The sequence below is a fragment of the Pseudopodoces humilis genome, chromosome 25 (assembly GCF_049639895.1).
Source record: "Pseudopodoces humilis isolate 2021_Gansu_Grassland_sample_001 chromosome 25, ASM4963989v1, whole genome shotgun sequence".
Lineage (NCBI taxonomy): Eukaryota > Metazoa > Chordata > Aves > Passeriformes > Paridae > Pseudopodoces > Pseudopodoces humilis.
This window is the reverse complement of record NC_142224.1, coordinates 5,975,051-5,990,623: the sequence shown is the minus strand read 5'-3', so window position 1 is coordinate 5,990,623 and position 15,573 is coordinate 5,975,051. Positions and strand designations below refer to the sequence as shown.

The window sequence follows — 15,573 nt, the reverse complement described above, 5'->3', positions numbered from 1 at the left end:
TGAGCTCCCACTCCAGTCCCTGGGAATTCACGGCCGGTGTCTCTCCGTGGCTCAGCTGACCTGCTGCGGGCAGTGCTCAGTCACCCTCCGGACGCGCCAACCCCAGCGCTGCCATCCCAGGCCAGGCAAAGCACGGCTGCTGCGCCCTGCACCGTGCCAGAGCACGTCTGCTTTCAGCATCTGCGTCCCCACCTCGCTCACCCGCTCCTTCAGACAGGTTCTCAGGAACCGCAGCTCCCAAATCCCACGGGGAGGTTTCCCAGTGCTGCATTCGCCTCTGACAGCCGTCACAAACCCAGCTGCACAGGCAGGCAGCCACTCCTGCACATGCTGCAGCTGAGGGGCACGAGACAATACTCACATTTACACCTTCATTTCAAACCTTCCATGGCCAAAGCACTTCCAAGAAGAGCATCTGCACTCTTGCCACCGAGCTATAGCCACAAAGCGCTGGTCTAAGCCCATCTCCCCACCTCAAGATGTTCCACATCTTGCACAGAGGGATGCTGGAGTCACTCCCACACCTGCACTGCACAAGGACCAGCTCCTTCCTACAGTTCTTCCAAGCTGCAGCTGCCCCAGCAGGAAATTGTCCTCAACACTGGATGCAGAATAAACCAGAAGCATCAGCAACATTTCTCTGGGATCAGACCACATGCTCTGAGGGGACCAATGCTTCAAGATCACACACAGCCAGGTCCACCAGGCTCCAGTGAGATCCAGTTCTGCTGCTGTGCTGTCCCAGGATCTCCTGCCCATCCTCTGATGTGCAGAGCAGAGCTCAGCTCGGCTCCCCCCACACACGCTGGGCTATTTTTGAGCTCAACGTGTCAGTTCCACTGGCTGTGGGAGTTTGTTTGTGTGGGATAGCATGATTCGACTACTTTGAAACTTGGCTGAAGCCACATAATTCCCTTTTCATGGAACCCTTTTGATGGCCATTTAGCAGAGAGGGCGAGGTTTAGCCTCAACTAGAGAGACTTGGGGTCAGAATTACTAGAAAAAGACACATAATGACTAACAATGAATCAGCCTTCAGTGGTTTCTTCATTTAAGTGTTAACACAGCATATTAAACCCCTGGCCTGGGATCAGCAGAAAGGCCCTGAATGCATTAAATGAATACAATGGCTTAACTAGAGAATCTCCAAATTGCTCTCCTTAAACCTGTGCAAGCTCCAAGCCAGTTCAACCTTTGCTCATGCAGGTTCAGCTAAATGCAACATCTTTCTGATGCACGAGACCATGGTCACACAGGGAAGTCACAACTCTCATGAGAATCTTTTCAGCCAGGGAGAACTTCCACCACAAACTGTGAATTCTACTCTGCTGGCAATGCAGGAGCAACTTCCCAAAGCGTTACTTTCATGGGTAAAAGCACAGAGTTGTTATGCAATCGTCTTGGGGAGGACAAGAAGGGCAGTGCCCTGTTCAGCCACTGCACAGGGCTGATACAGGACCCAGAGACAGGACGTGGGAAAAAGGAGCTTACAGCTGCTTCTCCATGAAAATGTCTAATACCCAAGGAGCCCAGTCTCCCAGCAACACAGTGCCATTTCCTTATTTCCCTCTCACGTAATTCCTCCCTCAAACACAAATGAGGAGACAGCTTCTAGAAACCCTCATTAGTCCCCTGCAGCATTCACCAAACCTCTGTGAGACCCTCCCGGAAAAGAGACACCCATCCCTGTCTGTCACAGCCCTTCCTCCTCCTGTCAGTGGCTTTTCCTCTCAGGGGCAGCCTCTGTACCTGCCCAAAGGTGCCACCACCTCATTCATCAGGTGTTGATTGCCCCAAAGCTCTGCTACAGCAAATATTCGGAGAAAGGGACTCCAGACAGGAGGTGGGAAGCAGCCAGGTTGAAGAGGTATAGAAGTTCTACTCACCTCACCCCTGAAATAAGCTAAGAGGCACACAGCTGAGAAGCAGGTATTAATTATCCTGGCTCTCTTAGAATATTCTCCCTGCCCAGAAAGGCTCAGGACATGCCACAGGACCCCTAGCTCACCCTGCCCACTGACAGCTGCCTCTCCTGTTTCTACCTGTTAGCAGCCTGCCCTCCGATTCAACCACGCTCTGGCATTAACAGCTTGGTAATCAAATGTTATTTGCTATAGCAAGAAAAACATTGTAATGAAACATAAAATGTCAGTACTTCAGCCCACAGTTGATACAGGCAATGGCTCTCTGAGGTTTTAGGAAATATTCCCTCTTATCCCTACCGTGGCAACTCTGCTTAGCCAAAGTTCATTTCCAGCTTTCAGGCTTTTGCTAAATCTCTCCACCAAATGAGAACTAAAATACAACTCTCCTGCAGCACACAAGCGAGGAGAACAAAGACCCAGTGAGCAGCAGGATAACGCTGCCTGAGGAATTAGCCATCCACAGCCATCAGCTTTCCTTATGGCCAGGAGAAACAAGAAGCAGGACAGGTGCAGCACCACCAAGCAGTGCAAAAGAAAACGACTGAGGAAAGGTGACCAGGCGTGGGTCATTACAAAACGTGCGGCGCCGGTATTGAACAATCCCATCTGACACGAGGCCGATGAGTCAGGGGCTCATCACACAGGCACGCTGGCTGCAGGAGCAGCCCTCTGTCAGCCCAGAGCCACGTGCCTCACCACGGCACAGCACGGCAGGAGCAGGACACAGCAGCACCAAGACCTTTCCACCCTCTGGGCTGAGAGCGCTTTGCATCTGAGGAGAGAAATCGAGGCAAGTCCTCAGAGACCAGAGTGTACCAAACCAAGCCTGAGCGCTCCCAGAGCAAAGCCCAACTCTCCACAAAGTCTGCCAGCCCGCTTTTCATCCTGGTTTCCAGAGCCACAGTGCCCACCTCCAAGAACTCTGGTGAAAAATGTGTTCCACTGATGACTCCAGCTCGCCCAAAGACAAACCACAGAAACTAAGCCTGTTCTCCCAGGGAAGGGAATGTCCTCTCCCAATGAGGGCAGAGCTGCCTCCCATTCTCCAGAAAAGGCTTAGCTCCTTAAAAACCTAGAAAAAAATCAGCTCAATTCTAGCCTGCAGTTGTGCTTGTGCTGGTTGAAGGGCTGTGTTCTCCCAGGACTGTCAATTCCACCTCAAGAGAAAGATGGATGTGGAAGTGACTCCCATCTCCCAGTGAAACACTCCACGAGAGCAGCGCAGCCACGGCAGGTACGCACTGCTCCGTGCTCCAGCTGTGCCTCCGGTCCCCTGGAGCTGATGGAAGGGATGGAACCAGGACGGCAGAGAGCTCTCAGCAGTGCCCAGCATCCCCCTCTGTCCTCCTCACCCCCACCAGTTCCTGAAGGCTCAAACACAACATCCAAAGGGTACAGGAACATAAGGTATGTGCTCCTTGGCACACTCATGAACATTCCCTGACCAGACCTTGTGAAAAAATGTGGCATTAAAAACAACCCCACCGCCTGAGCAGAGCTGGAATTCTAATGAAGTCACTTGGATGATTTATAAATGGAAATTCTGTGGAAAACAATTCATTCAGCAGGTCACTCTCAAGATTTTTAGCACAGAAACAAGGGTTTCTTGTAAAAGATGAGAAGAGACAAAAAGGAAGGGGGACAGAAGGAGGGATGCAGCAAGATATCCCCCAGGTGCCCAATTCATCCTGGTCAGGGCACTGGCTCCAGCTCCTGCCCAGCCATCAGAGCAGCTCTGACAGAGCACAAGAGCCCAACTTTGCATGGGCAGGGACTGAATGTAAATTGCTGCCTTGGTTAATACGGAAATTGCCGACTGTTCCCTTCTATTCCATCGGCTCCAGCAGAGACAATTATGAATACAGGCCTCCTGCCCTTTGGGATGATTAACATTCCCCTTCCTCAGTGTCCCCAGCACTGCTGACCCACATTCAGCTCCTGAAATGCAGTTCTATGTAAACTGCAATGTTTGGTGTCAGCAGAACGTGCCAGCCCAGCAGGGCCGGGTGCTCTGCTCCTCTCTCTAAATAAATGCAGTGCTCAACTTTCCAAGGGCCAGGAAAATCCCAGTCCTTTAAGATCACACCAGGCACCCTCCACTTCTCTTTTTAGGGAAAAAGGGGACACAAGCCAGAAATGCTCCGGTTGCTATCTCGAGCTGTCATGTCAAAGTCCACTTGACCTGGTAAATGTCCGTCGGAAAGGAAAACAGGATCCAACACTCATCCACAGACCACCTCTAATTCCAGGCTCAGCAATGGACACCAGCCCAACACCATCACTAATTTCACCTTCCGGAAAAGGCCCCAAATCACGGGGTACATTTATTTCCAAGCTCACACAGACACTCACAATGGAATCCCGTCTGAGACGGTGGAGGAGCGCGGTTCCCAAGGAGGGTTGTGACGAGCAAACCCGCTTTTCTCTAACAGAATGTGACATGGGGTCAAGTTTGTGCAGGGATTTGGTGGCTATATTTGAACTGCCCGGTTCTCTTACGCAGCTACTACTGGGAGAGCAGGATCACCTCAGGAAGGGGCTGCCAGCACAGGCAGCAACTGGGCTGCGCTTGCGTTTCGTGATCAAAGAATTCTTTCAGATCCCTAAATGGGATCATTTTGCCAAGGTTTTACTCACTTCCAAGTTGTTTCCATTAAGTCGAAGTGTTAAAAGTGCAACTGTGATGAAGACAAGCTCGCAGTAGCATTATTTTGTATTTCTGCTGCCAGTCAAAATCATTTCCCCATAAGGATTTGCCCTTTCCAATGCATTTACATCAACACCTCTCCTCTAACCTCATGAGCCCCAGAGCCTGAACCGAGCAGTTCCTTTCTCCTTCCCCACTCCTCTCCCAGAGCCAACAGCAACTTTCTGTCAGCAAAGGAAAAGTACTGAACCCGCAGTGCTCGGGGTCTGCAAGCAGAATCCAATCCATTCACTCCCACTCCTCTCCAGAGGCTGGGATTTGAAAGGAAACCTGACCTCAGAGTTGAGAAAGCTTCCAGGTCAAGTTTCAGCTCCAAGCTATCCCAGCTCAGCCGAACAGATGGCAGTTGTTCCAGCACAGGTATTTCCCCAGGCTCGGGGAGCCCCCAGAGTTCAGAAGGACAGGGACTGGATCTCCTCCATGCAGGGAATGTGCTGCAGGTCAAACCCGCTGCTCCAGAGCCCCCAGCACCTCACTATCCCAGCAGAAAGCAGCTTCCTGGAGCCCACAAGCCACCCTTGGTCACTCCAGGCCAGCAGGAATGAGTGTACACTGCTATAAAGCAAAGCTTTCCAAGCTTAGTATCCCCTTCCATCACCCAAAGCCAATGTTCAAAATCCAGCCTTGGCCCTGTAAACGTGGAACACAATTTCCAGGCAAAATTTATGTACATATTCTGCCAGTCTTTGGACAAAATCAACTATCCCCGCACGAAAGATGGTCTCTGCTTTGGTATTTCGCAAACTTCAGAGTCAGCACCACTGAGAAGAAACCTTGACCCAAGGAGGGAGTCTGGAAACAGGAACAGGAAAGCAACTTGGAGCTAGATCCCTCCTTTTCCAGGAGCAATCTCCACTCAGAGGGGTCAGTCTCCTGCTCTCAAAGCACCCGAACCCATGACCGTGTTTCTCTCAGCAGGGTTCAGGTTTATCATGGGGAGAACAGCAGCACGGAACACCTCAAGTGCAGGTTAAATTGTGGCATTGAGCACTTGCAGACACAAAATAGCTGTCAGGGCAGGCAAATACAGCCCAGCTCTGAAAAGAACTGTCCAGGAGGTGTCATAACTGATGTTTAAATAGCCCCTGAAATTAATTTCACTTTATTATCCGGGCAAAAAGCCAGAGCTCCAACAAACCAAGGTGATGGTGGATTTCTCCTCCTGTTTCAAAACAATGTTGCTCCTGAAAGTGATAGAGGGACAACCCCAGGAATTGACAGAGGGACAATCCCTGAAAGTGACAGAGGGACAACCCCAGGAATTGACAGAGGGATAACCCCAGGAATTGACAGAGGGACAACCCCAGGAATTGACAGAGGGACAATCCCTGAAAGTGACAGAGGGACAGCCCCAGGAATTGGCAGAGGGAAAAGCCCAGGCACTGACAGAGGGACAAGCCCAGCCAACACCATCCTCCCTCTGCAGCGCTTCCAAGGAGCCAGCACGGAGCCAAGAGCAGGGCAGGCGCAGGGCTTTGGTTCAGGCCTGTCTGCTGCCTGCCCATGGCAGCCCCGCTCCTGCCGCAGCTCCCGAAGAGCCCGCTGGAGCTCTGCTCATGCAGCACCAGGCTCTCCGGGAGCTCGGTGTCACGGGCACCATCGGGAGTGCAGCAGCGATCCTGCCGCTCCTCGCGGATCTCCTGCCGTGCTCCAGGGCTCGCCCGTGCCCGGATCCAGCCGGATCCCGTGCCGTGTGTCCGGGGCTCACCTGCGAGCGCGGCCGTACCTGGATCCACCTGGATTCGCCGCTCCCTCGGGAGGCCCTTCCTCGCGCTATTCCCTGCGCTTTCCCACGGCCCTGAGGACTCGGCCACGATCGCTTCTCACCGTTTCGGTAAGAAACGACCTGTGCCCCGCTCACCCTCCGTGTCCCCCCCGGCACGGCGGGAGCATCCCCGGGTACCACGGGAGCATCCCCCCGCTCCACCTCCCGGTTATCCCGGTGCCACGGGACCCGCGGGGACACCCGTGTCACCCGTGACAGCGGCCCCGCTCCCCGGCAGCGCCCGCTCGGGGCTGGGGGGGCTCGGGGCCGCTCCCCGCTCCCTCCCCGCTAACCGGGGCAGCGCCGCGACCCCCGCGGGGGACTCACCTTGGCGCGGGTCACCAGGTGCGTGGCGAGCTTCACCACGGCGAAGTTGCCCTTGCCGATGGTGCGCTCGATCTCGTAGTAGCCGATGCGGGCGGGCCCGGGGGGCCGCGGGGGCGGCGGGGCCGGGGAGAGCCGGGGGGCCGCGGGGGGAGCCCCCGCTCCGCCGCCTCCTCCCGCCGCAGCCGCCGCCGCCATCTTGTCGCGCGGAGCGAACCCCCCCGCGGGGCTGCGGCACCGCGTGAGCTCATCCGCGGGGGGGCGCCGGGGGGCGGGCGGCTGCCATGGCGACGGGGGAGGCGCTCTGACGTCACCGCTCGCGTCACGGCGCGCGGACCGCGGCGGGCGCCCCCGCGCGGCGGAGCGGGGAAAGGAAGGCGCTGCGGATTTGGGGAGAAACCCGCGGGAAACGGGAAATTCGTGACGTCACGCCGGCGGGAACACCACCTCCCGCCCGCATACACCTCGGTTCACGCCTCACCTCGGGAGGAGAATGACGTCACGGGACGGGAGAATGACGTCACGGAGGAGGGCTGCGGCGGGCGGTTGGGTTTTGGGGACAAACCAGTGAGGTATGGGAAATGAGTGTGACGTCACTCCCCAATGGGGATAGCTGAATGATGTCGTGGTGACACCGCCCCATCTGTGGCCTCCCCGGCGGCAGGGAGCTGATCCGGTTTTGGGGCAAAACCCATGGGTAACTGTTCTTGTGACGTCACTCCTTGCGGGGACACCCCCGCACATGGAGATCACACCTCATCTTGGGGGCAGAATGACGTCGGGGTGGTAGAATGACATCATGGCGAGGGGCGGGAGGCGCTGTGGTTTTAGGGTGAAACCAACGATAAACACGAAAAGGATTCCTCGTGACATCACCCCCCACCCGGCGCGCGCTTCCACTCGGGGCAGCATGACGTCACGGGAGATGTGCAGTGACGTCACGGCGGGAGACGGGACTTCCGCGGGCGCGGGGCGGAAGCGGCGGCCGGGGCGCGCGCGGGGAAGCGGAAGCGGAAGCGGCGCAGGCGCGGGGCCGAGCGGAGGGGACGCGCCCGCCATGGAGTCGCGGGGGAAGGAGCCGCAGCCGTGAGTGCGGGGGGACCGCGGGGCCGGGCCGCGCCAGCCCGGGGACGCCGGCGCGGAGCGCGGGGGCAGCGGGAGGAAGAAGGGGAGGGGGGCGCGGGGGGAAGCCGCCCTGCTCAGCCCAGCCCGCCGCGATGGGCTCCGGGTGCGGTGTGCGCCCACCAGGCTGCAGGCGGCGGCCGCGGGAAGCATCATCCCGCTGCTCTTCCCGCTGTAGATCCCTCGGGATCTGCAAAGATGATGAAGGGCTGGAGCATCTTTCTGATGGAGAGAGCTGGGAGCTTGGGCCTGGTCAGTCTGGAGAAAGGAATCCTATCGATCCATTCAAATATCTCCAGGGAGTGTCAGAGGACGGTTCCAGACTGTTTTTAGTGATGCTCAGCAGCAGGACAAGGAGCCGTGGCCATACACTAAAATAAAAATTCCGCTTCACCGTGGGGAACCCTCCTCTTTCCAGGAAGGGTGTCAGAGCACCGGAACAGCTGCCCAGGGAGATGGTGGGATCTCCCTCTCTGGACACACTCCAGACCCACCTGGATGCATTCCTGTGTCACTTGCTCCAGGGGACCCCGCCTTGGCAAGGGGCTTGGACTGGATGATCTCCAGATCCCTCCCAATTTGTAACGGTTCTGGGATCAATCCCACCACGATGCGCTGCTCCCGAAGCCAGATTATCCACCTGGACCGTGGAGCTCAGCAGCTGTAAGCTGGATCTCTGGGCGCTAAGAGGGACTTATCCTCGGAATCTCAGTGCTTGTTGCTGAGTTATTAAAGCCCCGTGTGGCTCAGGTGTGGGGCTGCAGAGCATCCCTGGAGCTGTGCTTGGTTCTCCATGCCGGGATGTCCGTCGGTGCCTGGCCCCAGGGGAGTGCCTGCTGCAGAGTCACTCCGGCATGGAGCAACAGCCGTGGTGTTGTTCTCAGCCAGGAACAGGCAGGAGCTGCGGTGCAGTGGATTCCAGCAGCCCTTGCCCAGCCCTGCTGCTGTGGGAGCTGCTGGAAGCCGCGGGTGTGAACTGTTCTTTCCACAGGAACAGGATGGGCATGGGGGACTCCAACCCGGCAGCGGTCCCACACGCCGCCGAGGACATTCAGGGAGATGACAGGTGGATGTCACAGGTAAGGCTGGCAGGTGGATCCTTGTTACTGGGGGGATTTGGGCCAGTGCTGCCCAGGCCACACTTGGGAACCTGAGGTCACAACAGCCTGGAGCTGGCAGCTGAGGAGGGATCCTCATGGGGTTGTGGGGTTGGGAGCAGCTCAGGGGTTAATGCAGGCAGGGGTGCTGGAGGCCATGGCAGCAGGGGAAACAGGTTGGGCAGCTGTCCCTGTCCTGCAGCAGGGATGGATGCCCAGGAGCAGTTGTCACCTGGAGCTCACCTTGCTGCTCTCTCTGACAGCACAATCGGTTTGTCCTGGACTGCAAAGACAAGGAGCCCGACGTGCTCTTCGTGGGGGACTCCATGGTGCAGTTGCTCCAGCAGTATGAGGTAGGGATAACGGGGAGGGAGGGATGGATTAGAGCAATTGGAGCATCTCTCTCTCTAACCCAGTAGTGGCTGGTCACGTGTAACACTGATGATTTCCACTGTTCCCGTTTTTCCTGCCATCTCCTGGGGCGTTCCTGCCCTGCTTCCTGAACTCCCCAGTGCCTGGACACTGCTTTACCTGGCTGCTTTTGCCTCCCTCTCTGAGGCCCGAACAGGGGCCTGCATTTTGGCTCACGTTTCGGATTCCAGCCTCCTGAGGGCCGTTGAATTCCCTGTGGCATGGCCAGAGCACAGTTAGCCCTGTAGAATTCAGGGTGCCAGAGGCATTGGTCCACTGGTTCTTCCCTAAAATTATTGAGGGAAAGAAGAGTTCTCTTCTGCTGTGGTGGCAGCTGAGCAGCTGTGTTCTGCAAGAGCTGCTTCCCTTTGTTCTAGTTTTGTTACCTAGGGACGAGAAGGATTTAATCAGGTCACAGATTACTTCTTCAAAGGCCCTGTGCTTAGGGACACCATGGTCTGCAACAGATCAGCACTCTGGGGCTCTGATGAGTTCAGCAAATCACTGCTCCAGAGATCTTTCCTTCCTTTGTGCCAGGTCTGAGAGCTTGAACCTCAGCAGCTCCATCTCTTCTGACTCCAAATAAAACCTCAGGCCTTGTGTAAATGCCCTTTGTGGAGCGAGTTTTCAGAGGAGGGCACCTGGCTGCTCTCAGTGACCTTGAGGACATGGTGTGGTGTCTCTGCTGCACAGCCAGGGTGCTGCTCTGAAGCAGCACATGGGTTTCTCCTTGCAGATATGGCGAGAGCTCTTCTCACCGCTCCATGCACTGAATTTTGGGATTGGTGGAGACACCACGGGACACGTTCTATGGAGACTGAAGAACGGTGAACTGGAGAACATTAAACCCAAGGTATGAACTGCAGGGTTAGTGAGGGTATCCAGGTGGGCAGTGAAGGTCACCTGCAGCTGCAGGCCTGGCACAAGTGCCTTCCCTGAGGGCAGTGGGCAGTGCCAGCCCTGGGGCTGAACTCTTAAGCCCGACTCTCCCTGCAGCTCTCTGGCCACAGATGATGTTTATGAAGGGATTTCAGGGTCATCAGCCCTGTTGCCACTCTCTCTGGAGAAGCTGCAAACATTTTTCTCTCCTTGCAGGTCATTGTTGTTTGGGTTGGAACAAATAACCATGAAAACACAGCAGAAGAAGTCGCAGGGGGAATCGAGGCCATCGTGCGCCTGATAAACACCCAGCAGCCACAGGCCAAAGTGATTGTGCTGGTACGTCCCTGCTCCCTGGGCTGTGCCTCTGCCTTACTGGGAGTCACTGGGCGGTGCTGGGAGGGCTGTCCCTTCATCTGCCCTCTGCTTTGTGCCTCCCCTCGCTGGCTTGGCTCTGCAGGAGCCCTCCTTTAGCCCTTCCAGAGCTGGGTGGACTCACTCCAGTGACTATCCCACTTACTAATGTTGCTGAGGAAGTCCTGTGAGGGGAAAATAGGTGTTCAAATTCCAGCTGGCATTGGGAATCCTAGCTGGCTTCCTTGTCCTAAGGAAGCTGCTGCCTGTCTTGCTGAGGAGCTGAAAGCGTATGGAAAGAGCACAAGCTGATGCATTTGAAAAACAAAAGAAAGCAATTTCTGTGCCAGTCAGTGCTTGTAGCTCATCTGGCTCCTTCACTTGCATTTCACATTAGGCCTGAATGGACAAATTCTGATTCAAGGGATAGTTCCTCTTGTCACAGACATCCTAAATCTTGACAGGCAGCCTGAATTGGAAGGGAAAGCAGGGCTCCTGATGCCATCAGAGTCACACAAGGCTCTTTTCTGCTCCCTCTCCTGCCAGGGCCTGCTACCTCGTGGAGAGAAGCCAAACCCGCTGCGGCAGAAGAACGCCAAGGTGAACCATCTGCTGAAAGCCTCGCTCCCCAAACTGCCCAACGTGCAGCTGCTGGACGTGGACGTGGGCTTCGTGCACTCGGATGGCACCATCTCCTACCACGACATGTTCGACTTCCTGCACCTGACGGGCGGGGGCTACGCCAAGGTCTGCAAGCCCCTCCACGAACTGATCATGCAGCTGCTGGAGGAGACCCCCGAGGAGAAACGAGCTGCCCTGGCCTGAGTCGCTGCTGTCAGCGTGGAGAGCATCATCCAGCCCATCAGATCAGTTCTGTCACTGGCACTACAGAATCCTTCTTTCTTAAAGCACTTTCCATTGTAGAATGATACCGGATGTCCGTACCTAGTGTTTTGAGGGGGAAGGCTCACGTTTAACTGGTCTTGTACATACGAGGGCCGGCTGGGTTGGTTTTATTGCAGGAGGAAATTAGCTGAAGAAGAGTTTTACTTTTAAACCATTCCTCATTTAAAACGAGAACAGGACTGTCACTCTGTGCCCCTCTCATGTCTTGTTGCCCTGTGGTTGTCCTAGACCCCTTGTAGCCTGTCTGACAGCCCGCTCCTGGCTCACCGTTCCTGGCTGCAGCCATCGTGCTCTGTGTATTTGCCTGGGAACAAGAATCACATTCCACTTGCAAAAGCCAGAACAGATGCATTTTTCCAAACTCGGTTCCACCTTTTAGGCGGTTTTGGGTTTTTTGTTTGGGGTTTTTTTTTGTTTGTTTGTTGTTTGTTTGTTTTACCCAGGGGGGGTTAAATGACACGTGTTGCTTTCTCACTCCTTTCTGAAGCAGGTCGAAACTGGAATTCAGAAATTTAAAGAAGCAAACAGTTACCTGAACTCGTGTAACACTCCCCAGTGCTTGTCTCGTGCTCGTTTCCCCAGTCCTGCTAGCAGGGGCACCTTCCCTCCCACGCAGCTCTCCCAGGGGCACTTCCCTTCCTCCCACACAGCTGTCCTGGGAATGCTCCCATTTGGGTGCTGCTGCTGGCCCCTGCTCCTGCTGCCCGTGATGTTGCTGGCTTTTAGCAGTTGCTCAGTGTAGGATTTTAATGATCCAGTAATTTGCAGTCACTTCCTCTCTCCTCTGGAAGTGACAGACATGCCTCTGAGGTGCCCGGGCTCTTTGCAGTTTTTTTTTCTATTTTTTTTATTACATATGACTGTTACATCCTTTTTTTTCTAAAGCAAACCCACATGAAGAGCCCCTGGCTGCAAGGCCTAAATCACTCTGAAGCTTTACAGATTTCGAGGTGTATATTTCCTTATCACTACTGGTTTACTTGTATAAACATTTTATTTGAGCAACTACAGCCTCTTAGAGTAAAAAGTAGATTCTTCTGCCCTGGACACTGCTCCTCACCTCTAGCAAGGGAGCCAGAGGGGCAGGTGCCCTCCTAAAGGGCTGTGGCTCAGTGGGGTTTTGGTTTGGTTTGTAGTTCAGAGGGCTGGTTGTAGTGAAACAAGTTTTCATTTAAAACTGAGAACTTCTCTTCCAGAAATAAATGGTTTGGACCTGAGAGGCAGAGCCCTAGATGAATTGATAACTTGAAAATAACCTATTTTAAACCAAGTCTGTTCCTCCCTGCCTTACCTGCTGGAGCTGGAGCTCAGTGATTCCACGCTGGGTTTTTGCTTCCCGCAGGATTCCAGGCAGGTAAACCTGGGAGGAACAGAGAGCTTCACTCCGTGCTCCAAGGGAGGGGTGTTCAGGTGTCAGGTGGCTTTGCTGAAGGCCATAGGTACTGTACATAGTCTGTCTGCCCTTTGCTGTAGCCAAGGGCTGGTGTGTAACTCTGACCTAGCGTTGAGGAATCCCCTAACGTCCCACCTCATCCCCCTCCTCCTGTAGATTTGATCATAGCAGGATTCCTGCCTGGATTGCATGCATAGTGTGTGTTTTTGTTTCCAGTATATGTGATCTACACACAGATGAAGGAAAGGTGAAGCGTTCCCCTGGCCAGGATCAGATGCAGGGAGTTGCAGAGTGCCATGGGAGAGAAGGGATCACATCCTACCCCCATGATCCAGACCAGGGGTGCTGCTCCCTGGAGCTCCATGGCCTTGCAGGGCAGGCTTTCAGGGAACACTGCTCACGCTTCCCATAGGCTTCTGGCTGGAAATATTGGGGAAGGGCAAGTGGAAAATCAAATCTTAAAAGTACAGTGCAGTGGAAAGTTCCTGGGGAAGGGCTTTATCCCATCTCTAGCCCCCTGAGGGAGCTGGGATAAAACCCATTTTTGCTCCCTGACAGCTTTCCATCTCCAGGCTTGCGAGAAAAGGCCGTGTGCTAGTTTAATCTCTGCATCCCTGCTTCCTTCCCTCCCTGCTGCTGCTGCTGCATTTGGCTGAAGAGACGCTAACCAGGAATGTGCTCTGCAGTAAAGCTCCGGCTTCGCTCTGTGAGCCAGCCCCGTGGGCAGGGTGCCGAGTGGCCCGGGGAATTTGGCAGGCTCCGGCGTCACCGGGGAGGCTCTGCTGGCTCTGCTTAGGCTTGGCTTGCTGAGGTGCCACTCTCTGTGCTGGTTCAGTGCTCTCGGCTCTGCTTGTTGCTGCCTGGCAGGAAACTGCCCTGCTCACCTGAGAGGTATCGTGGGCAAGAGAGGTTCTGCCTCCTGCTCACCCAGTGCTGAAATCCGAGTGCCTCCTGTGAGAAAACTTCAATTCCGGCTCTGGATGTCCCTCGGGACGGGGCTGGGCTGGAGCTGTGGCCTCCTCTGAGTGAGCGTGTCGAGTTTTGTGTTTATGCAGCAGAGAGGAAAACAAACAAAAGATGTGAAATGACAGAGTCTTGTGAGGTGCCGGGGGAGGGTGAGGCAGGAGCGGGGAGGCCCCCGCACCTCCCCTCACTGCCCCGAGCCTTCCCCGGGACACAACCATTGTGATTCTGCTTTGGCAAAAATGCATCGGCTGGTAGAAGTCACTGTTAGTGCATATTTCGATATAAATGTCAATGTTTCACCCACCGTGTCGCAGCCTGTGTGTGTGTGTGTGTGCCCAGATGTCTCCTGCCCTGTCTCGGTCACTCCTGGAGGTCTCCATGGGGCCGGGAAGGTGCTGCCAAACCTCCCACTGTGGGTCCTTTCCAGCTCTGGGAGTTGTGCTCAGCCAGATCTTGCTCCTCGTTTAATTCCTGCTTTTCCCCACTCCATTTGGGGCTGTTTTTGTCTGTTTTTCCTCCTTTCCCCGTGCAGATCTGGGTGCTGCACCCAAACCTGTGAGCACAGTGCTGCAGGTGAAGGGGACTGGTTTGTTTTGGCCCTCGACAGGACATCGGCTTGTATTCGATTCCCGAGCGATTTCTCTCTAATGGCCCTGGAACAAGCAGGGAATGCACATCCCCACGCAATCCCGCTCACAGCCTTCCTGCAAGAGGCGACTCGAGTTCCATCAGAGCCGAGGAGTCGGCCGGAATTCTGCTTCTCTTCCCGCATGTCTGTCCCTGGGGTTGTCCCATCTGCCGCCAGCGCCACCACCTGCACCTGGAAACAATGGGCAGACTGTCCAAACTGTGGGATCCCCGGGGACAGGAGGGCCCGGAGAAATAAAGTGCACAATAGCAGCAGTGCCTTGTGTCGTGGCGTTTGTCCCGTGGAGCAGCGCAGGAAACCGGCGGCAGCGGTCCTGGATGTCAGAGCCAGCCCGGGAAAGTGGCTCTGAGTGAGGGGATTTTAAATCAAAACCCCCAATTGCAGACAAATAAAATGTGATATAAAGGCCACAGAGCTGGAAGCAGGAGGCTTGGCAACATCTGGGATGGGGGGGTGTTTTGGGAGACACACCAAAAATGCAGTGTGGCATCACTCCCACTTCCCCCAAGCATGGGAAAGCTCCCAAGCTGCTTTGAATTATTCCATCTCTGGTGGTGAAGGGTGCAACAAACCGGAGAGGCTGCAGGAACCCCGGTGGGAATCCAGAGAGCAGCAGGAGAAAGGGATGGGGCAGACCCACCCCTTCCTTCCCTGACGGGATTCTTCCATGTCCTCATGGGCTTCGGGGGCGGGCAGGCTGGGCAAGGGGTTTGGGTGGCTGTCTGCAGTGCTGCACGGCACCGGGGCTTCCCTGTTGGGGCAGGGCGTCCATGTGGGGTGACCTAAGGAGCAGGGGCTCCCCTATGGGGTGCTATACTGGACAAGGCTCCCCTACAGCGTTCTGTATAGGGCAGATCTGCCCTACAGACCAGAGCATTTTCTGTGAGGTTCCTCAGGGAACTGGGCTTCCTGTACAGGATCCCGGATGGATCAGGGACTCCCCTTTGGAGCCGGGGTCCTACAAGGGCATGCGGCTCCCCTATAGACCAGGGCTTCCCCTATGGCGCCCATACGGAGCAGGGCTCCCTCATGGGTTCTTATATGGGACAGGGGCACCCCTGTAGGACAGGGCATC

The 15,573-nt window shown here is 55.4% G+C and overlaps 2 protein-coding genes across 7 annotated transcripts in view; one reads left to right on the top strand and one right to left on the bottom strand.

Annotated features, from left to right (window-relative positions):
- The window catches only part of SIK3 (SIK family kinase 3), a 68,091-nt gene extending 61,210 nt beyond the window's left edge, over positions 1 to 6,881 (bottom strand). For 3 of the 5 annotated variants that reach the window (XM_014259853.2, XM_088066942.1, XM_088066943.1), the window contains exon 1: positions 6,725 to 6,881. The gene's annotated coding sequence lies outside the window, so the exon portion shown is untranslated. The remainder of the gene's footprint in view (positions 1 to 6,724) is intronic. The other 2 variants (XM_088066941.1, XM_014259854.2) reach the window with 1 other exon arrangement.
- PAFAH1B2 (platelet activating factor acetylhydrolase 1b catalytic subunit 2) lies at positions 6,448 to 14,153 on the top strand. 2 transcript variants are annotated; one of them, XM_088066944.1, is made up of 6 exons: positions 6,448 to 6,466; positions 8,835 to 8,922; positions 9,204 to 9,293; positions 10,088 to 10,204; positions 10,447 to 10,569; positions 11,131 to 14,153. In XM_088066944.1, the coding sequence occupies exons 2-6, from the start codon at positions 8,842 to 8,844 to the stop codon at positions 11,407 to 11,409; spliced, it is 690 nt and encodes a 229-aa protein (XP_087923070.1). In that variant the 5' UTR covers positions 6,448 to 6,466; positions 8,835 to 8,841; the 3' UTR covers positions 11,410 to 14,153. The 2 variants fall into 2 exon arrangements, with proteins under 2 accessions (XP_087923070.1, XP_014115326.1); XM_014259851.2 differs by lacking the exon at positions 6,448 to 6,466 and adding an exon at positions 7,696 to 7,807.
- The last annotated feature ends 1,420 nt before the right edge of the window (positions 14,154 to 15,573 follow it).